The 23,354-nt window shown below is 33.5% G+C and overlaps 1 protein-coding gene and 2 non-coding genes across 3 annotated transcripts; 2 read left to right on the forward strand and 1 right to left on the reverse strand.

The window, feature by feature from the left end:
• The first annotated feature begins 315 nt into the window (after positions 1–315).
• On the forward strand, positions 316–1,217 carry LOC124355654. The gene has a single exon (XM_046806819.1). It carries the CDS (start codon positions 411–413, stop codon positions 1,020–1,022), a length of 612 nt encoding a protein of 203 aa, XP_046662775.1. The 5' UTR covers positions 316–410; the 3' UTR covers positions 1,023–1,217.
• Positions 1,218–6,448: 5,231 nt separating this feature from the next.
• On the forward strand, positions 6,449–6,520 carry Trnam-cau. The gene has a single exon. It is a non-coding gene; the product is annotated as a tRNA-Met (tRNA).
• Positions 6,521–7,538: 1,018 nt separating this feature from the next.
• Trnam-cau lies at positions 7,539–7,610 on the reverse strand. Its single transcript has one exon. It is a non-coding gene; the product is annotated as a tRNA-Met (tRNA).
• Between the last annotated feature and the right edge of the window lie 15,744 nt (positions 7,611–23,354).

A 23,354-nucleotide genomic window follows, 5' to 3' on the forward strand; every position in this document is an offset into this window, starting at 1 on the left:
AAAAATCTATATTTTAATATGACTCCAGTAGTAACTTAGCTCTACTAGGTAGTTTGTGGTTAACTTTCACACTCAATTGTGTATACTTATTGATCCGAGAGTAGGCCCTTCCGTATCTGATGATCTAGTTTGAGTAACGCAATGCAAGAAACCGTGGCAGTTAAATTGTCGCATCGAATTTTGCAGTAATTTTCTACTTGTTGTTATTTCTTTACTCTATGCCATCATATACGCTTTCTTTCTTATTCTATAGCAATAAATCACGTGTGAGGTAACGTATTGTGCAATAGTAAAAACAACTGCTTAAATTTGTAACTTCAACACAGCTGATCGTCGTAATCAAACACCACACTTACAACAAATTAAGGCTATTATTTACACACGAACACTGAACACGCCGGACACTGACCATGGCGTCGGGCAGAAGAACATCGGACAACCTTCGAAACAGTAGACCTGATGGAAGACGGCAGCCGGGAGCTCAGGGGGTCCCGCCGCTGAGACGATCCGCACACGAGAGGCCCAAGGATTTAGCGAGCCTAACAGATCGAGATCTTCGGCTGGGGCGCGCCACGTGGTTCAAGAACGTCGACGCCACGCCAGACTTCGGCATGGTGATCTTCAAGGAGCTCTTCAGACAGTATCCGGAGGTAGAAAGCTACTTCCTACATCTCCGCGGGAACTCCGGTTCCATCTTCGACAGCCGTACATTTCGTAGTCACATGACGGAACGGGTGGTCCCCAAGCTGAAGGAGGTCTTTGAAGCCCTGGATAAACCCGAACATCTGAACGAAGTGATGACCAAGCTGGGACTGTACCACGCCAAATTGGGCGTATCAGGACACCTAGTCGAAAACATGCTCTCGGTGATCTTGGACGCACTTAAGAGTGTCATGCCCACGAAAATGCAACCGGACGAGGAGACGGCTGTGAGAACTTGTTTGAAATCGGCTTTTGCAATAGCGATTGACACGATTAACATCTATGAAAAAGAGAACAAACAGGCAGCGACAGACTCGTAATCCCCTGCTGGCAGATTTGAGAGGACACAAATAACAACTTTATACAGATATCTACTCCTGTCGTCAACACAACACTACGAAACACTTTTAACTTTTTCAATTAACTCTATTACATGAAGATATTATAATATACATTGTTAAATGTACATTTCGTTATATAATGGTACGTACAAATTTATTTGTTATTTTACTTATTATTGTTTTATTATTTATTACTACCCAAAGATACCTCTTTGCTTAATACCTGTAAAGATATAACTTGCAAAAAATATTTTAAACCTCAACTAGTAAAAAAATATAAATTCCGTCGTAATCGGAGTATTTGAGGCTTTTATGTAAAAAAGTCATTTAAAGTTTTGTGACAATTACATAACCATTCTTTGGTGGCTAATACTAAATAATGTCCTTTGGAAACCCATTATCTTTAAACCTTACAAGATGTCCATGTCGTTAAATTGACTGTTAATGGGCTTGAGTACTGGACTATTATAAATGTCATATGGGATGGTGTTTGTTTATAAACACAGAAGTATTTTTGCCTTTGCTTTCGTTGCTCTTGTTGATGTTTCCATCATAGGGGTCATAACATACCTAATCGTATTTTATAACAAAATCGCTGTCCTGATAGAGTGTGTATATATATTTATATATAACACCTATGACTGAAAAGCCTACTTCCGTAAAACAAGCATCTACTTCCAGCTGTTTAAATTCACTTTAAGTCTCATAAATGTACGGTATCATATTTGAGTTTTCCTTATTGCCCCGGTTAAGCAAGTATATACATATGCAGGTCTTCGAAAGCTATTTTGCGGTATATGAGAAAATCCTTACTAAATTCATACAACTTTTCAAAACAATTGCATATAATAGTTTCGCACTATAGAAGTCTTGTTTACGGACTTTAATGCAAAACAAATATATTAGCCTGTTTGATGAAATTCAACTGAAAGTGTCAATAGTTTCAGTTAAATTTGGATTATGAGGCATGCATAATATCCAAATAACCTGCCGTAGTTATGATGAGAAGGGTTGATTTAATATGAATGTTGAGTTTAGCTTCAGTGCACCTTTCTCGTAGTGCAGCGTCTAGAATCTGACGCTAACACAAACTTGACTTGTGGAGAAAAAAATATAATTAATGACTTAGCTTTTTAGGCCTATGTAATAGGAATGTAAACATAAGGACTCAGTTTGGAATAACTTTTAGTTTACAATAGGTTTTCAATGTGCCTCCTTCTATGCATCATACATACTGTATATCCTACGATTTCAATATATGTTGTCCTACGCGTATAAACTTTGTTAGCGAGTTTCTTTTATCCAATGGTGTCAAGTCTTGTGTACATGCGGGCCACCAGAAATTTTATTTAGAGTAGTATAAGGTGCGTTAGACATTTAACTAGGATTTTTAGTTATTTTTAACTTACGAATTTTATTTTTATAAGATTATAAAAATGATAAAATATGAAACCAACTTCTATTCTGCTAATCAGTCACAAACATTTCAGTAACAGTCATTATTAAACCGATTATGTCATGTAATTTCTGTATTTCACTAAATAGCTGATTTCAACACTATGTACGTTGAAATATCAGTTAGGTGTATCAGCCGTCCAAAAGTATAACAAAAACTTCATTATGTCTTTCTCCGTTGACTAATGGTTATAGTCTCGGCTCTCTAACTGAGAGGTCAAGGGTTCAAATCCCGGGGAGGGCGGCCAACCATACAGTAGACACGATACAGTGTGTGTACTTTGAAAATAAACCAGTGTACATCGAAGCCGGTATAGCTAAGCTGAGGCTTAAAGGAAGAAAAAAATACTTATCAAACAACACCTATAAAAATGGGTTTTTATGAATTATTGGACGCAAATTTCTAGGAAAGTGTGACATACATGGTATTTTTTTTTAATTCGTGCAGATTTCGTGTAAAAAAAGTTCCATTAAAGGCACTAGTAATTTTCATATATGTGTGAGTTTGAAAATGTTGAACGATGCAACCAATAATTAATTTAACAAAATTGATTTATTGGTATTGTTATTACGTAAAACGTTTGACAATTTAATCTTTGCTGTATCTCTTATAGTTTTCAAGATCCCTTCAGTGTGCATACAATTTGGAACATACTGTATATTGAGATCAGTATTATTAGAAAAAATACATAGAAGTTGGTGAACAAATCATATTTTATTTTTGGTTTTGGTTTTTTGTATCTTCCAGCCCTCACATTCACGAAGTACTTAAAACATTTCCAACTCTTCTTATAATAAAGTCCTTGCTTCGAATAATGTTCTCTGCACAGCAAATTTTTTATGAGACAGAACTAAAACTATTGTTTTGCATTTTAGGAATGATTGTTATGACATTTTATTTAAAACATAAAATCTCATTATTTCTGTAAGTGCTATTGCATTACCCGGTGTTTACTGGCGTTTACATTTACATATATAACAAAGAACGGCAGGTAGTACACACTTTCATTGACGGCGTTTTGCCCAAACTTCCTATTTTCAATTCCATTGATATATTCCATTAGAATTACGAAATCACTGACTGTACCAGTTTCATCATGATTTACCCTTATTACATAATTGTCTCAGATACGCCACTGGCTTGATCAGTATCGCCAGGTGTAAAGTTGAATCGACATGAACCCTAAGATAAAAATACGTTACATATTGGAAAAGCGGAACATATACCTGACGTTAACTTATAGAAACACTTCCCAGCTTTTAAGTGGACTAATTTTTTTTGTATCTAAGATGAACATTATGCTTCAAACCCTATATGGGAGTGCCAATGGCCGAGTGGTCTAAGACGTTGGAGTTTGAGTCTGAGTTAGAGATAGCGCGTGTTCAAATCCTGTCTGTGACCCTTGCACTATTCATCAGTACCCTCAACGTTGTACTGTATCGACTCTCCCCTTACTTTGTTTAATAAGACCCTCGCACAGGTCAGTGGCCCATGAGGTGGGCAGAATAAGGTCTAAAAGGAGGTTGGCCTCTCCTTAAAAAATAATTAAAAAATAAATTATATGTAATGCAACATCATCCACAAGTCATACAAAATTAAAGTGCTCGCAAACTCTCAAACCACGCCCAGACTCTTCGACCAATCTTCCTGCAATCAGTATGAGAATTTGACCTCTTCGTTTTCAACTCCTCCACAGATGGTTAATATCCCAAGTCCAATACCAAAGAAATTATTACTCTCAGAGTATTTCATATATAGGTTTCAGAAAACGGGGGTTTTATGAGGCCAAAGAATTTTGTAGAAGATAATTAATATTTATGTGTCTTATGATACAGCTTATTCACATCTGATTGTTTGGTTTTTTTATAGTTTGTAACCGGTCCCTAACTCTACATGCCCAAGTGGCGACATGGACAATGTAAAGTGTCATATTTACTATGCATTAAAACAGTAATCTAACTCGACGACTTCTAGACATTGTGAATCAAGATAACCTCTGATGTAATCAAGCAGAAATATTTTCTGCCGCTGAATATGCCGGATATTCAGGAGGGGGAGTTTAGAAACTGTCAAAATTAAAAGTGACTAACTGTTGTTATACTATGGTAAAAACGAGCCAGTGTGACTTCATATTCACAATATAGCAATTTGTTTATAAAACGTCCTATAATCACTAAAATGCTTACAGCCATATATCACGATGAAATTGTAAGTACTGATGTCATTAAATCCATTACATAAATCAATTCCTCGACTGATTTAAAGCAAAATAAGATAATAAACTAATAAAGTCATATTTTTTTGTTGAACAATTACTAATAAACTAACGTTGTATTCGCAGTTGAGTTTGATTGCATCAGGAGAAGGTGCCTATGTACTATTACAAAATAAAATTGTGTTTTAAAAAACCACTTAGAAGAGAAATAAATACGACTGTAAACTTCTTTGCACAACACTAAAGCTGAACACATGAGAAAGTCAACACGAGGGTAGTTGTGGACTAGCTGCACCGTACAATACTAGCATAAACAATGTGGAACAGCAGAGTTTGAGCAAACATAACTGTTAGATTGTTTTAGCGGGAGTCTAGTGTCGACTATTTCATCGAAGTAGTTCACACAGCTGCAGTAGAGCAGCAACTGGTCAACCGATTTATATTTGTCAAACGGTTTAATTTCTTCCAGGATATCTATTTATTATCTTTTTCAGCTCACTGACAGTGCACATAATTCTGACTGGAACGAGCCATTTTCCTACTAATCACTAAACGGTGTCTGAGAATACAAATCATAAAATTAGTATTTGTTGCTTTTTCATATATACAATTTCACTCATTTACAGCTGATATTATAGCCCATAAGTTTAATAGCTCTTCAATATTTGCATATTATACAAAAATGAACTTTAGGGATACTGTTTGATTTATTTATAGTACCTGTAAGCTAGTCTACGTATATTCCAAACTATTCTTAGTTTGTAAAAATTATTTAAATATGTTGTCAATATTCTTAGTCTAGAAAAATTACGAACAAAACATTTCAAAATATTGCGTTCCATCTCAAATAGAGTTTTAGAAAATACAAACAATATTTTATCGTTATTTTTTTCCAGTTGTATCTACTTCTTTAGGACTTTTTAAACTATACATAATTTATTTTTTATGATTTATTTGGGTATTAATAATTTAACTTATTAATATGTGTGGAAAAGATAGAAAATATGTATATATTTTTGAAACTACTAATGATGTTAAGATTAAAAAATCTATTTTTATTGTGAACACAAGAAGTACCTTCAAATTTTGAATTTAAAATCAAATTAACTTCATTTTACTTTTTGAATAATTTGTATAGTAAACCTTTTATTTACGAATATAATATTGGTTTTAATATACACTTGTTTTTTATTTGTTATTATTTTTTTGTATTTCCAGCTACACTCTGTTGTAAGCTTATGTGACTTTTTATAAGTTTTTTCTATACAATGAAGTTCATTGCCTTTTTTTATTTTTATTTATGTCCGCTTGGTATGTACCGATGTATAGAATAACAAATACCGTATACAAAAGATAAATATTCAGTATATATATAAGGTATATTTGTATAAAATAATTACTCGTTATATATAATAATATGAGTATTAATACCTATAATTACCTAATGATACTACGAAATTGGAAATATGAGCACTTTTAAAGCACTTCGATTAATCCAATTTAAAACAACAAGTTTTCATTCAAATAGAAAATATTAGGAATTATAGCTTTTTTTTAGTAAAACTCTTTATATATTACCGGTATTACACATCTTTCTCAAAAATCTAAATATTTTATAATTTCTAGGATTTTAAAAGAATTTGTAGTATAATATTGATTTTGACTCTATTTAGGGCCCATGCTGGAGAGAAGGAATATTTATGTTTGCTGTACAACCAAAAGTAGAAATTCAAGAGCAGATTGGCGCAGCGGAAGCGTGCTGGGCCCATAACCCAGAGGTCCGTGGATCGAAACCACGATCTGCTATAACGTTCTTGGCGACAATGAATAGATTTTATAATTAATTTGTATAAATTAATTTGTTTTAATATGAGATAGTAGATGTTTTAACTCTTGTTTATTCCGGAAGTATATCATAGTTAGCTTGTGAAATAATTCAATATTTTGATTTAGTTTTCTACGAAAATTGTTACATAATAAAGTGAAGCCATACACAGGGTGTACGGTAAAGTTTGTCGTAAACTTCTATGGCAGAGAGTACTCATCATTTCAAAAAAATGTCGTATAAATATAGGTCGAGAAATGGGTCGTTAAAGGCGCTAGCCACCATTTTGTACTTTTTATGAAAAAATATTATCTTTAAAACTAGTAAAGATACAGATACCAAATTTTGCATATAGACATATACATAGGAAAATGTAAAAAGTATTTGTTTAATTTGCTTCAATATTAACAGAATGGAAACAAAGTCTACGGTGTAACTGAAACTGCGATACATTATTAAATATAATATTATATGTTAATAATAGTACTATTGTTAAAATAAATTTATATGTTTGACTAAAATATATATTTTGAAGTTTTCAGGTTTACGAACAGTCTTACTAAAATAGCCATAATTTTTACAGATATAATTGTAACGTAACACTTTTGAAATACTAATCCAGCCAAAAGCATACAATGTATAATTAGATATGTTTTGTAAGAATATTAATAAAAACACTAAAAATGCGATTAACAAAGGAAAGATATGAAATTTTAAAACTGATTATCATTGAAAATGTTTTAATTTAAATGTCTTAATCCATTCATTAAAATATCCTTTAAGTGTATTTCATAGTCATAACAATGTTTAAACAGTTTTTAAGACTAAATTTTATTTTAAAGCAAGAGTCTTGAAATTTGAAATGTATCACGTGCAATAATGATATACTTTCTGAATTAAAATGAAACAAAAATTACAAATCGAAGTTTTTTAATTATTGTAACGAAAATTAAATCTGGATTTAAAATATCGATTCCTTGTAGTAAACGCAAAAATGTATAGCAGATCGTGGTTTCGATCCACGGACCTCTGGGTTATGGGCCCAGCACGCTTCCGCTGCGCCAATCTGCTTCGAGTCTAAGTTGCGCCTGGCACCTGTGACCTGGGAATTAGGGTGGGACCTGAATAAAGCCTGATATATTTTTAATAGTATTTTGATATACTAATTTTAAAATATTCTAATTATTCAAACCGTTTTCCAGTGCTGCTGATATGAGAATAAATATTAGCTCAGACAGAATTACTATCAAAATTACCATAAATCGTAATATGTATGCCTTTAAACATTTTTATTCCACTTTAAAGAGTTTATTCCGCTTGTGTTTCTTATTCTTGGAAATAGCAATTGTAATCCTACATACAGTAAACATTACAAAGTAAGAGAAGTAATTTATATACTACACTATGTCCATTTAGTAGTAATAAGTTCCTACTAGTCTATCGCTGAGGGTGTGAAAAATGTAAAGACTAAAAACCTCAAATTTTTGCTTGCTAATTTTTAGATGCATTTTAATATGTGCTGGAGAGTTAAGGGAGATGTGTTGGAAGGTCCTAATCCTACACACTCCGACCACAGTAGTCCAGATTTCTCACAATACTAATGCCAGTATACTCGTAGATTGCTGTATAATCTTCCGGTATGTTTAGTTTTATAAATGGAATTAAATATTGACTCATCATGACAATACAAATATTCACAATTTTAGGTCAGTATACTCGACTGCATCCATGAGACCAAAATATTTAGTAATGACGTACTAGATTATTTGAATACCAGCTGGCCATTCATAACGTATTTCTTAACTAATATGTAACTATTATTGTACTTTAGCAGAGTGCGATAATATTTCATGAATTTACATGATACTAGTTTATTCCAATGCTAAAATCTGTTGCCAGAAAAAACCGTTCCAGCCTAATAGTCTACAGTTCTAATAATCTATACTATTATTTAAAAATCTGATGGTGTGTGTGTGTGTGTGTGTTTTACTAAATCGCGTAATAACCAAGAATGGACTGTAATGATACTTTACAAGGATATTCTTAGGGTACCGGGTTAACATATTCACTATTATTGTACTGATAAATTTTAAAGATCACAGGCAAGATTTGAATCTGCCCTCAGATCAAACTCAGATTCAATGTCCAACGTCTTAGATTGCTAGGCCATGAGCATTCCTAAATTATCTGTCGCAATTTCCATACATCTTTAAAAATTACGGTCATTATATAGCATGTTGTTGAATTTTAAGCAAACTCGTCTTAAAGCGATGGTTTTAACCAGATTCGATTGCCTTGTGTGCTGTTACCATGTGTTTTTTTTTATAACAGCGTTTAAATAGTGTATTTCCATTGCATTATATGTTTATTGATCATTGGTGCCATATAAATTTAAAATTAGATGACTTCACCTTTGCGACCTGTATAACACTACTGATAAAGCACTTTACAATAATTAATATTTTCTCAAATTTAAATTTAAACAAATGTTTCAGCCTTATTGATGAACTTCATCTGAAAGTGCTAACAGCTGTTAAGTATCAGTTCACTTTTCATTACATGTCGTAGCGCAGTCTTTCGGATCCAATGTAAAACATCCCAAAACGAATAACGATTTAAAAATTAAAAATTAGTTAAATAAACCATTTAAATTGGGCCAAATTATAACTCTAAACCTCTCTCAAATCCACCTGAAGTCACACAAAACATTTAATTAAAATCGATGCAGACGTTTAGGAGTTCGGTGGCATACGCACCAACACCAAAATACAAAAACCAAAATATTATATGTATATATATATATATATATATATATATATATATATATATATATATATATATATATATACAGGGTGTATATTATGTCTGGAAACACCCAAATATATCCTTTAATAATTTAAATATAAATTTGAAACCTCTTACAATCGTGATAGAGATTGGGCATCTAATTTTTGGAACAATGTTTTGTTATGTCACACACCAACGGGGGACGTCCTGCCGAGGGTATCGTGAATATTCTTAATGGAAGCCTATACCTTGTGATACATAATTTTAAAGGTAATAGCTTACTGAATTGAATGCCACAAACCGCATCTCAAAGGAATTATTCTATCAGAAAATAGAGCATTTTTTAGTATTGAAAATTTACTGATGTTCAACAATGTAATTTTAACATGGTTTCTTGCCACAAAATGTGTTACACTAATTTTTTAGCATTTTTTTAAATGTTCAATTAAATAAAACAAAAATTTCATTTTAAGCTGGTTTCTATTAGCACAAATTTGCCAGTTTTTATTACAGTACAATTATGGAAATACTTTATGTTATTGATTTCTTATTACAAATAAAAAATAATGTATGCTGTTAGAAAAGTCTTACAACAAACGTTTTACCTGCATTTGGTGTCAAAGCAATTGTTCGAACTGTGTTCCTTCTACGGTTTGACAATGAGCCAATCTTGTGTAAAATGATTCGACAGAGTTGCCTAACATTTCTTCAGTTTATCAAAGCAATCTCCTCTATAATCCTGTTTCTTAGGTCTTCCAAATTATGAGGCTTTCTTCTATAAACATTGGATTTTAAATGACCCCATAGGAAATAATCGATTGGTGACAAATCCGGAGATCTTGGAGGCCATTCGATTTCTCCTCTTCGGCCAATCCATTTATGAGGAAACCTTAAATCCAAATACTCTCTTACCTGTCTCCCATAATGGGGTGGAGCACCATCCTGCTGAAACCATACATTATCAAAGTATTCTCCTGATGCAATTTGAATAGCTGGGATTATTTCATTTTGGAGCATATTGTAGTAAAGTTCGGCATTTAAATTTCCATTGATGATAAAAGGGTCCAACAATTTTGTTACCTAAAATTCCACACCATACGTTCAGTTTTTGTGGTTGCTGTGAATGGGACTCAGTAATCCAATGTGGGTTTTCACTAGCCCAGTAACGGCAATTGTGCCTGTTAACATTGCCATTTAGGAAAAAAGTTGCCTCATCAGAAAAATAGTATGTTTGGTCAGAAAATCTCTATTGTCATCACATTTGCGCATCACAAGTTCACAAAACTCAAACTCTTCTGTCGTAAATCATCCTCACTTAACTGTTGGACTAAATGAACTTTAAATGGTTTGTTATTTATTAATTTTCAAAATCTTACTCACAGACATAGGGTGCATATCATGTTGCTGTGCAGCTTTTCTGAGCGATGTATGTGGGTCTTCAATAAATGTTTGCAAAACATCTAGTGCATGTTCTTCATCTGTTGCAGATTGTATCCTACCCGACTTTGGCCGATTACGTACACTCCCTGTCATTTTCAAAACGCTCAATAGTTTTTGATATTGTTGCAAGAACCGAAAGTGTCATTAAACAAATTACAAACTTCCCGATAAGATCTTTGAACATCAGTAAATTTCAATCATCAACAGAAATTCGCTCTATTTTCATTAAAATGATAAAAACTGAATTACTGTTGTAGATGCTTGTTGTGGCATGCTTCAGAGACACTGATTAAGCTATTACCTTTAAAATTCCATGTATTCCCAAGCAAGGTATGAAAGGCCATGCTCATTAAGATATTAATAACACAATAATGTTTCTCACTAGGCTAGTGACCTTTGTCTCTTTAACCGTTCCTGCTGACTGGAATACACCAAGTAATTCATAAGTAATCAGAGGAAGTGACTCATAGTTTTATTCATTGTAATAAAAATGGTATTTGTACTAATGAAACCAGCAATCATTGTTATTTTATTTTATTTGAACATTTAAAAAATGCTAAAAAATTAGTGTAACACATTGTTTAAAATTACATTGTTGAACATCAGTTTCAAATGCTTATATTTATTCCTTGAGATGCGGTTTTGTGGCATTCAATTCAGTAAGCTATTACCTTTAAATTATTATTTGGGTAAGAATATTCACGATACCCTCGGCAGGACGTCCCCCGTTGGTGTGTGGACATAACAAAACATTGTTCCAAAAATTAGATGCCCAATCTCTAATCACGATTGTAAGAGTTTCAAATTTTATTATTTAAATTTAAAGGATATATTTGTATATATATATATATATATATATATATATATATATATATATATATATATATATATATACATATAGTTTAAACAGTGCTAGAGATTACTAACAAGAATTCAAGCTTATATATAAACTATATAACCTAATTAGGCCTATATAAATACTAACTTTGCAGAACATTATGTCCTAGATCGTCTATCAGTTAGAACTGTGTAAAGTATTATAAGAGTAAATTTGTTTCAAACATTTACGGACATACTGGACTCCTGAAAAGTTGTTCACTCTGAAAGAATACACTTTAAGTCATAAATAAATCAGTTGTTCATTCATCTAATATAAACATTTGCTTGTCAGCTGCAAAAAGAACGAAGAACAGTGATTTGTTTGTACTTCTAGAGTTTTAAAACAAACAAAAAAGAATAAAAAACAGGACACCGGAGGCAGTGGGCAACAGAAGATGTTGGCTTGTTGGCTGGTAGGAGGGGATGTTTTGTCTTCAGGCGAAGCAAGTTTTCTAATTAGTAGTTGATCCGAACGTCTGATCAGACTTGTTTTATTACTATTTAAAATAAGAACAGAAAGTTTTCAATATTTGCAGGTAACTTGCAATATCTCTGATTTGACGTTTTTCAGTAACAACAATAGTCGTACTTGTTTTAATCAATCTTATTTCCAGTATTACTTGTGAGTAGTTTTATATTGAAAAAAACTTTTTGTGGATAATGTTTCATTTTTGGGCCATTTCTGTCATACAGATGTATTAGTTAGAGTAACTATACGACAGAGAGCAGGTTTTTTTTTATAATAATTGAAAACAATTTATTTCTCGAGATCAACGGTTACCCATTACGGCATCAATAAATATGTTAGTTATGTGTAAAAACATTTTAAAGAGTGTAGAGAACCATATTTAATATCTGATTTATTATTTATTGTTACGTTCAAACATGCTCGAGCATATATTCCAGAGTTTTAGACACTAGTTGGCTCTCTAATGAGATGGCCAAACTATTTTAGCTCCAAAAATTTTATTTCAGCCATGGTATATAGGCCTAATTATTGAAGTGTTGTCTAAAATACATATTGTTTGTGGATTTTATTAAAACACTGTTTCAAATATTCATATGTAACACCGTAGACAAAAAAATCGAACAGATTTTAGAGATGAAGGATGTCAACAAAAAAAGTATATAAAATGATGATAAAATGAGTGTCAGTCACACTCATGTGAGTAGGAAAACTCCAGAGACTTGTTGGTGGTCGTAATTTTGGTAACTGTTGGGTTCACATGGATAAAGCTTGGATTCTGATTCAAGCTTTATCTATTTCGACTCTTGAAGACTACGTCGTCATTCTTGGGTACAATATCATTATGATTGTTAGAGATTTCACAATACAATGACACATCAGATACTACTTTTATACTACTAATTTAATAATATTAATTATTAAATACTTGTAGCGGACCAACCAGCTCAGTTACATATCAGCCTGAACGTTTCAGAGGGTAGATTGACTTTAATATTGGAATGTGCTATTCTGAACGACGTATTTAGCAATAATAGACGTAGTACCTTAGCGACTATGCAGATAATTCCCCTGTACGTTTTTCGTAACATACTACTGCGCTGAATAAAACTGAAGAGTTGTTTTATTTATAGCCAGACCAGATTTGCCAGGTTTGTTTTTTATTTATTTTATTCGAGTAGTGTAGTGTGTTGATTTATTCATGACGAAGCAATTTAATCCGATACAATGTAATTGAAAATATTTGTACTATCAAGTCAATATTTGTTTATGTAGACTACATGAAACAAAGTATACATTACATCGAAATAATGTATATTTATATTAAACCAATCTAATGTAAGCGTTATCATTTAGAGTCGGAGGTAAATCTTCGTTTATTCAAAGCAAATTTTTATATTGGCACTAGTGTTAAATGAATTTTAATACAACTTTTACAGGGAAATGTGAAATAAAGGCCTCCCAACGCCTTTCCTCAATCTCCATTTATCACATTAAAATTCCACTAAAATAGTCCCTCGGGCTCAGGCGGAAGAAGTACGTAAATTTTGCGACATTTTAAACATCATGTTATTTTTCTCACAGAACTAATATGTACTGGATATCTCGAAAACCACTTGAGATACAAAATAAACAATATAAAATATAACCATTGATAACAAAAAAGTTAGGAACGGCTATAATCGTTCCAGAACATTTTGTATTTTTTTCTAACTTAATAATTAATAGTTTTATGATTTTTTTAAATAATTCAACATCCGTCATAGTGGAAACAATATTGGTGGCCCTAAAAACTTATTTATTAGTGGAAATATTTATATAATCAGTGTTTGTGCCAAATTTATGTTTTTAGAGCCTTTTTGGGACAGAAATCAGGATTACTGTGGAAATTTCCCATTGCAAAACTCCGACATGTGCTTTTTGTTTCCTTCACAATCCTTTCATCGCGAAAAACTAACTTTAAACAAAGAGTTTGTGACAGACATCATTTCCACCAGCCGTGTTATTTAGCATACAAGATTACAGATTCATCAAAAATTTTGTAATTTCTAGACTGTTTTGCCAATTGAAGTAATAATTTAGGGATCTTTGTATGTTAATAAGACCTACTGTTTGGCATATCAAAAATGCAGGGGCCGGCTCTCTGGTCGAACTACTTGAACTTCGTTTTGTGCAAATCCGTTTATAAATAGCTAAAAACCCAATTTCCCACTATTTAGCTACAGACATCCTGACACAGCTATAGTAACTTCCGGTTTGCGCCAAAATGTATCTTTTTTATTCCCTTTGTGGCAGGTTACTATTATTTGAAAAGTTTGAGTGTATAAACATTTTTTGATCTTGGTAGTTCTTATTAACTTACAAAAATCCCCAATTTTTTACTTCAATTCGCCAAATCGTCTAGATATGACAGAGATGACTCTCTGACTAAAGTTTGACTGACTTGGATGACCTTGTATATGATTTGTCAGTAAGTGGTTTTGGGCCCTGAGGGTCATGTTGTGTAGTGTTTTGCAGAAAATTTCGATAAGTATTACTAAGTGGACAATTTGAAATAGCCTGGTTTTGTATTAAAAAATTCCGACCGTATTGTATGAAGTACGATGTAACTTCAGCACTTTCATAATAACTGTAAAGGTTTTTAATTTCCAAATGGAAATGTCTGGTTAGAAGAATTTTAATTTGGTGAACTTTGATATTAAAAAAAAACTGTCGTTTGACATTTTTTAGTAAAAGTAAATGAAGTTTGATTAGATTTTAGGATCAGGTCTTAATTGGAAAACTTTACTAGAAAAATAAACACCCCCTACCGCCACCCCCTTCCCTCTCAGGAGCCTTCACCTCCTCTGTTCTGTACTATTGTCTGATATGAGCTTTCACATTGTCCACGAAGCGTTGTGTTTTGCCATTTCTTGTAGCAAAAGAGAATTTATGCAAGTCTTCATCATTATTGACTACACTACAGTTGATTTATTAAACGATTTTATTAGTTTGCTTTATACTCACTCATTTAGTACAAACTTTGCGAAAATCAATCATGAACTTATAAATCTATTGAGTATAATCTGAATGGAAATATAAACAATGATTTCACTTTTTCTTTAGGTCCGTTTTACAAACTTACTGTGTTGTTTACTGTTTTTAATTTGCACAAATAAAAAATCAAATATGGCAGATCATCAAAATAGTACTCAGAATGATGTTTGATAAGGTAAAAAAATGCTTCAATCAGAAAATCCACCAAAAATATATAGGTTGTTAAAAAATGTGTACTAATTCATATTTTCTTATTTAAAAGTTAGCAAGGCTTGGGGACCCCCTGATGTAGAAGAGTGGGCACCTACAAAACATTATCATAATGAGTATTTTAACTTTTTTATCTTTGTACTTGTGTACAGTTACGTACAGTTCCAGCAATACCATTTATATAAATAAATTATATTTTTATATCAATGTTTTTACATTTATTCCCTATTTAATGAGTATTCAAATTAATTTGAAAAAGTTTTTAAAAACAAATATTTAAGTTAAAAGGGCCCAAAGATTCTCTATTGCTCATCTCTGGGGTAACATGAGTATCTGCAATGTTTTTGTAAGAGTTCGGTTCAATACTACTTACTATTTAACGTTTCTCGCTCAGTCAGTGATATGGTATCTGTGATATAGACTATATAGGTACTCGCCTGTAAAATTTGTGTGAAGCGATAGCGAAGTTTACTAATTATTCGTAAGGCTAGAAAATCTGTCAGCACTATATCTCGAAAACGAACTGATCTATAGAGACGAATATTTGCATGAAGGTTCATTTATATACTTGAAACATTGAGTTTCGGGGTGGTATATGAAACTTGATGGGATTTGGCTGAGCGTTAGCAAATATTTTTATTTTATTCATAGAGTAAAAGGAAAAACAATACAGTGAATTTTAATGTTAAACGTAGGTGACAAGATCTGATCTCGGCATACTCCTGGGTATTGGTAAATTTATTAATTAACTCCTGCTATGAAACTTGACTCAATTAACAAAAGTGTGAATGTGTCATATGGCAAGATTTTAAAATAAATATCATCTGCAGATTTCAGATTTTGCATGACATTTCATTATTCTACATAGAAAAGCATGAGTTCTATGATGGTTTATGTCTAACCATAGACTTTAACTGAGCTTATTGAAGCCAATAGCATGGATGACACAATATTTTTTTTGTCAACCAGGGGGTGTAAAAATTTCTTTTCTGTATGATGTCTGGCCGCAGAAAGTCTCAAGAATAAAACTAGCTATAAGCTTGAGATTTTGCATGCACCCTTAGCGAAGCCTGTTACCCAGAATGTGGTGTGGAGTAATCTTGCATTACTATGATCTAGTAGTTATACACATCAACAGCAACATTTCTCGGTAATGTAAAAAGAACATATTAGGCAACCCGTGTGCTATGTTATCGTGGTGATGATTCTTGGAAGATGTACACATCATTGCAACTAATCTCGAGTTAAATATATTGGAATGCTGTATTATTAGTAAATGCTTGAAGTCAGAGATAATGTACCGGGTGTATCAAAAAGAATGACCTGATTTTGCACGGTAATAATTACGAAACATAAGGCGTGCGGGCAAGGAAAGCTGTGTATTTGGAATGGGCGTGGCCTAAAGTTTCATAAAATCGCCGCTAGATGTCGGTCAGTGCGTCTTCTTTGTTTCCAGTCAGTCTCAAGTAAAAAGGCGTCCGCTCAACAAAAGGCGTTTTGTGTGTTGCAGTTTGCCAAGGATGAGTCAGTTTTTTCAGTCCAGCGAGCTTTTCGTCGTCGTTTCGGCATTGATCCGCCTTCACCTAAAAACATTCGTCGATGGTATCGCCAATTTGAAGAGAAAGGGTGCTTGTGCAAAGGTAAAAGTTCAGGCCGACCTCGCACTTCTGACGAAATGGTGGAAACAGTTCGGCAAACGTATGAGCGCAGTCCACGAACGTCTACTCGCCGTGCAAGCAGACAACTGGGTATGCCTCACATGACTGTCTGGCGAGTGTTAAGACATCGTTTGCTGTACAAACCATACAGACTAAAATTATTACACGCTCTCCGGGTTGGTGATAAAAGGAAACGTGTTGAATTTAGTAATGCTCTACTTGAGGACATGGAAGTGGATACATTTTTATCACGATTAATTTTCAGTGATGAAGCAACATTTCATACTAGTGGTAAAGTAAACCGACATAACGTGCGCATATGGGGACTCGAACAACCTCACGACGTTATTCAGCATGAACGAGACTCGCCGAAAGTGAACGTTTTTTGTGCAGTATCTCGTAAAAAAGTGTACGGTCCCTTCTTTTTTGAGGGAGACACTGTGAATGGAATGAGCTATCTTCAAATGCTGCAGAATTGGCTTTTCCCACAACTTCAGGCAGACTCTGGTGACTTCATTTTCCAACAGGATGGAGCTCCGCCTCACTGGCACAACAATGTTCGGCAGCTTCTCAACAACACTCTGCCCCACCGCTGGATAGGGCGCACGGGACCTCGAGACAATGCCCTTCATTCTTGGCCTCCAAGATCACCAGACTTGACCCCATGCGACTTTTTCTTGTGGGGATATGTGAAGGAAAAAGTGTTTGTTCCCCCTCTAACTCATGACATCGAAGAACTAAAGAAAAGAATAACTGTTGCAATAAGGTCTGTGAACGTAGATACGTTGTGTAAGGTTTATGAGGAATTTAGCTATCGTCTGGATATTATTCGTGCTGCTGATGGTGGACATATACTGGGTGGCGCAAAAAGGATGGTCGGATTTTAAATAACTATAACTCCATCAGTTTTACAAACTAATTTTATTCAATTACGTAACTTAATGCTCCCAGGTACCCAATTACAAGAAATAACCTCCAAAATTCATGTACGGAAAATAACTTCCGGAAGATGGTGTCCTTCCTCGGTGATGCATTCCACAAGTCTTTCCTTGAAATTTTCCATCACTTTCACTACAGTTTCTTCTTGAATACCCATAATTTCCGCACTGATTGCCTCCTTCAGATCAATTAAGTTTCGGGGCTTGTTTACGTAGACTTTTGACTTTAGGTATCCCCAAAGAAAAAAATCACAGGCTGAGAGGTCAGGTGATCTAGCGGGCCAGTGGACATCTCCAAAACGCGAGATGATGTGGTGGGGGAACATCCGCCTTAAGACACACATGGAGTCATTGGCTGTGTGGGCCGTGGCCCCGTCCTGTTGAAACCAAATTCGATCTCGATTTACACGTAACTCTCACAGTTTCGGCCCCAAAAAGCTACGTAGCATGTTAACGTAACGTTTCGAGTTCACGGTGACTGTAGCGTTGTTCTCCTCAAAAAAATAAGGACCAACAATCCCCAATTTTGACATTCCACACCAGACTGTTACTTTAGCACTATGAAGAGGCTTTTGGTGGAATTCTCTGGGATTAGTTGCTGCCCAATACCTACAGTTTTGTTTGTTGACATAGCCGTCTAAATGGAAATGGGCTTCATCTGACATTAAAAGCACAACATCATTATTAGTGTACAAAATGTCCAACATTGTTTCACAAAATCGTCTTCAGTGCTCAAAATCACGATCATAGAGCTTTTGCGTGATCATAATTTTGTATGGGTGAAACTGTAACTCACGGCTTAAAATGCGCTGCAACGAACGACGGCTGAGGCCTAAAGTTTGAGCACGACGCCTGGTGGAACGACGCGGACTGTGAAGCACTGACGCTCTAACATTCTCAATGTTCTGTGGAGTAACTGCCGTAAGTGGACGCCCAGTAGATTTACCACTCATGACAGACCCTGTTGTCCGGAATGCAGTCACCCAACGTGATATGAATCTGCGATCTGGAATGGGTTCATCACGCGCTACACCAAAACGTTGTCGAAACAATCGTTGCACAGTAATAAAAGATTCAGTATTTCTGAAAAACTGTTCCACAGCAAAAACACGATACTCGACCGTCCACTGCGCCATCTCGTGGCAAACTGGGTGTAATGGCCGACTTGCAGACGGCCGGCAGTGGTCTCCCCTCCTCACCTTCCACTGGTACTACGCAGTTCAAATCCGACCATCCTTTTTGCGCCACCCAGTAGAACATTTGTAATAACATAACTAAAACTTTAAGATTTTGTGAGTATTTTGCAATAGATTTTATTTTTGTAGTACATTTTTAGCAATAGATATTGAGTTTTAAAATCAGGTCATTCATTTTGATACACGCTGTATTTCTTAAGAGCACCGCCGTTGTAGCAAATTTCATTGTATAATTTCTTGACATTTCTTTGTGTAAATTTTTATTATGTAAATATTCGTCACTTTTTAACTTTCAAGATCCATAGTAAGTCCATAAGAAAGTCGTGGATCATGTTTTTTCTTTGTAAGCGAATTGAATTAAACCGCCCCTTTCATTTGCTCTTATACTACTACGATATTAAACGTAAGTGCGTAAAATTAAACGTTTTAATGAAACATGTTTATACTCCACAATAGTTTTCCATTTCGAAAGCTTTTATACAATAGGAAAATACAGACAAATAGAATTTATAAAGATAACGGAAATATTTTTAGAGCAATACATTTTACTTTCATATTTAAGAAGTATGGATTACGATATCCAAATTGAAGAATGTGTTATGGAATTTTTCTTTGAACCCAATAATAATTCGACTATCATTTGATTTACTGTCTGCCAAGATCTTTCAATGTTCAATTTTCAAATGGAAAATATTTCGTATGTCACATGTAAATAGCTCATTTTTTATTACGTAATATGCTATTTATGTCAAGTTGTCTGTAGTTTACGTAAAATGTGTATTGAAACCAAAATGTTTGTGTTATTTCAGAGTTAATTTTAATTTAGCATTAACTAGCTGTTTCCCGCGGCTTCGCACGCGTCTCTTAAGGTTTGCCCGTATATTTCTTTGCCTTCAAATAGTGTTTGGATATTTTAATATACGTAACTACTGTGTTGTAATTGCAGTTTATAATGTGCAGGCGCTTTGATAACTTTTATATCTTGCAGTACAGCCTGGTGGTTAGTTACATCAATGGGCATTGCGTATAAACCTTCTACATAGAAAAATACAAATTTTCATAGTGATCGGTCCAATAGTTTCTGAGTCTATAAAGGACAAACACACAAACATTCATTTTTATATATTATGATTGCAGAAACAGTTTAAACAAAATTTGTCGTTTCTCTTAAGCTTACTCTATGCTTTAAAACTATAAGTGTAAAGAAATTTATATATAAATATATTTTTTGTCGCATTATATATGTTTACAAAGAACAGCTGATTAAAAATTTGAAAAGACTCTTTCACTTAATAACATATGTTTGCTGCAATGCATTTCTTACGGGTATTTCTGTAACCAGTGGGGCGGAATCCTGAATCGGGAAAGGGATAAAAAGTATCCTATAACCTTCTACAGATCAAGACGAACAAATTAAAAAAAAAAAATTAGGCGAATCCGTCCAGCCGTTTGTGAGTGATGCTGTTACACACGAACAGTTTCATTTTTATATATATATACTAGCGGACCCGGCGCGCTTCGCTGCGCATTTCAATAAGTTACCCACGGCTTCGCACGCAAATCTTAAGAACCGAAGTCCTTATATTACTTAGTAAATTTTTTTTTTTACTATAATAAATTTTAGATTAAATTAGTTATATCTCCGATGCCACGATTGAGCTTGCTTTGTTGTCTCGATCGAGAGAATATGTACACACGGAGTTTTGAGAACCATACTTCTGTCAAAAAAAAAAACAACTAAGGTTGATTTTATAACATTCTTTATATTTGTAGCCAACTTAAGATAGTAATTATGATATCTGCATTGCTCTTCTTATCAAGCATGAGCATGGTTTATATTAAATAAATATTGCAGTTAAAGGTGAATTTTTACGTCAAATTTGAATTGTATTATCTGGATAGTAAAGTCTATGTTTAACAGTGATTGCAGAAACAGTTTAAACAAAATTTGTCGTTTCTCTTAAGCTTACTCTATGCTTTAAAAACTATAAGTGTAATATATGTTTACAAAGAACAGCTGATTAAAAATTTGAAAAGACTCTTTCACTTAATAACATATGTTTGCTGCAATGCATTTCTTACGGGTATTTCTGTAACCAGTGGGGTGGAATCCTGAATCGGGAAAGGGATAAAAAGTATCCTATAACCTTCTACAGATCAAGACGAACAAATTTAAAAAAAAATTAGGCGAATCCGTCCAGCCGTTTGTGAGTGATGCTGTTACACACGAACAGTTTCATTTTTATATATATAGATTTAAATGTTTTACTGTGACTTACTATTTACTATTGTTAAATAGCTCCAACTTATCAATAGCAGGAGATGACGATGTCTGTATCCACAGAGAAAGGACAAGATTTGCACTCAGCAGTTCTGGTTTCTGACGTAAAATACATTGTAATTGCCTTCGTGAACACAATACAAACGTCTTATCTCACCTGAATTCAGCTAATTATTTTGCTGGAACTTCCTTTGTTATCCAGTTTTCGAGCTCTACATTGAAACGTTATCCATAATGTTCCACTCTGAAACTCCCCTCTTTTAAAGGTCTTGAAAAATATTTCCCATAGGTTACTGAATTTTTACAATTATTTATTTATGAAACTGTTAGTAACACTTAACAGTATATATTTATATAAAAGGTGTATAATATATACAGGGTGTAAATAAGGTCCTAATATGCCTGAATATATTCCAAACGGATTGAGATAGGTATATTAATAACACTTTTTTCGACTTTTAAGGATAAAACCATCCCCCCCTTTAAAAAAGGAGAGTAGAAGTGTTCCTCTCTATTTATTTAAATTTTTCAAATTGCAACCCGTATCTTGTGGTATGCCAATTGAAAGGTATATTCAAAATAAACACAATGACATGAACAAAACATCTCTACGACGATTCTAGCTTTCAAACGAGCGGTTTAATTCAAAGAGCTTTATAACAATAAGCTTACACGCTAGCAGATAGTGATCCTGATAAGAACTAATAAGACCGTCCAAACTCGTTGACAATTTTTCCAATGGATAGAAGAGATTTTAATGATTAAAATGGATCCTTTTATTTTGTTACAACCGGTGCATAGGCAATGAAAACCCAGACGCCCAAATCAAAGTAGTAACTGAGTTAACAGAAAGAATAATAGGATTTCGGCCATCGTTATATGTTACAAAATGTATAACGCAAAATTCCAAGGATAAAAATATACTCTTTTCATCAGGTGAAAAAATAGTCCATTCCAAAAGAAATAAAAAAGACAAAAAGGAGAGAAATAAAGGAGTAACAGAATTCGTTAGTGGTGCGCCGTGTTCCACCAACTACTGTCGAATGTACCGTAACCATGATTTTTCTGTGTTCTACGTTTTCTGTGATCTACCCTCAATGCTTGTTTGTAATAATAACACAGATTCTGCGACGCTTACAAAGAAAAAAACATGATCCACGACTTTCTTATGGACTTACTATGGATCTTGAAAGTTAAAAAGTGACGAATATTGACATAATAAAAATTTACACAAAGAAATGTCAAGAAATTATACAATGAAATTTGCTACAACGGCGGTGCTCTTAATAAATACAGCGTGTATCAAAATGAATGACCTGATTTTAAAACTCAATATTAAAGGAGATATTCAAAACACAATTACAATTATTTATATAATATATATATATATATATATATTATATAAATCCCGTTTGACGTATATTGTTTCAAAATAAGTTATATATGTGATTGTGTTTTGAATATGTCCTTTAATATGACATGTAACAAGAGAGAGGGGTGCGATTTGAAAATTAAAAGTTACCCCCTTTAGAAAAAGGGAGGTGCAATTTTTATACCCTCCAAAAAGTCCAAAATGTATTTTAATAGGTTTAGTGAAAATATTACATCGATATCTCAATCCGTTCGGAATATGTATCAAAAGACTTCATACAATTCTTTAATATTTCGACGAATGTCGTTCTCAAAAAGAATAAAAATATTTTATATATAACATATATATGTGTACAAAAACCATAACAAAAGCAATAAATCGTTAAACAAACCTTTCGTCTTTCTCAGTAACATTTATAAAAATATTAATCAAATATATCATTTTATTAACAAAGCAAAAATTACAGTTGGAAGTGGAATTTGTTTATTATTGTAACGAAAATGAAATCTGGGTTTAAAATATCGATTCCTTGTAGTAAACGCCAAAAAGTAG

Source organism: Homalodisca vitripennis, chromosome 1 (assembly GCF_021130785.1).
Source record: "Homalodisca vitripennis isolate AUS2020 chromosome 1, UT_GWSS_2.1, whole genome shotgun sequence".
Classification (NCBI taxonomy): domain Eukaryota; kingdom Metazoa; phylum Arthropoda; class Insecta; order Hemiptera; family Cicadellidae; genus Homalodisca; species Homalodisca vitripennis.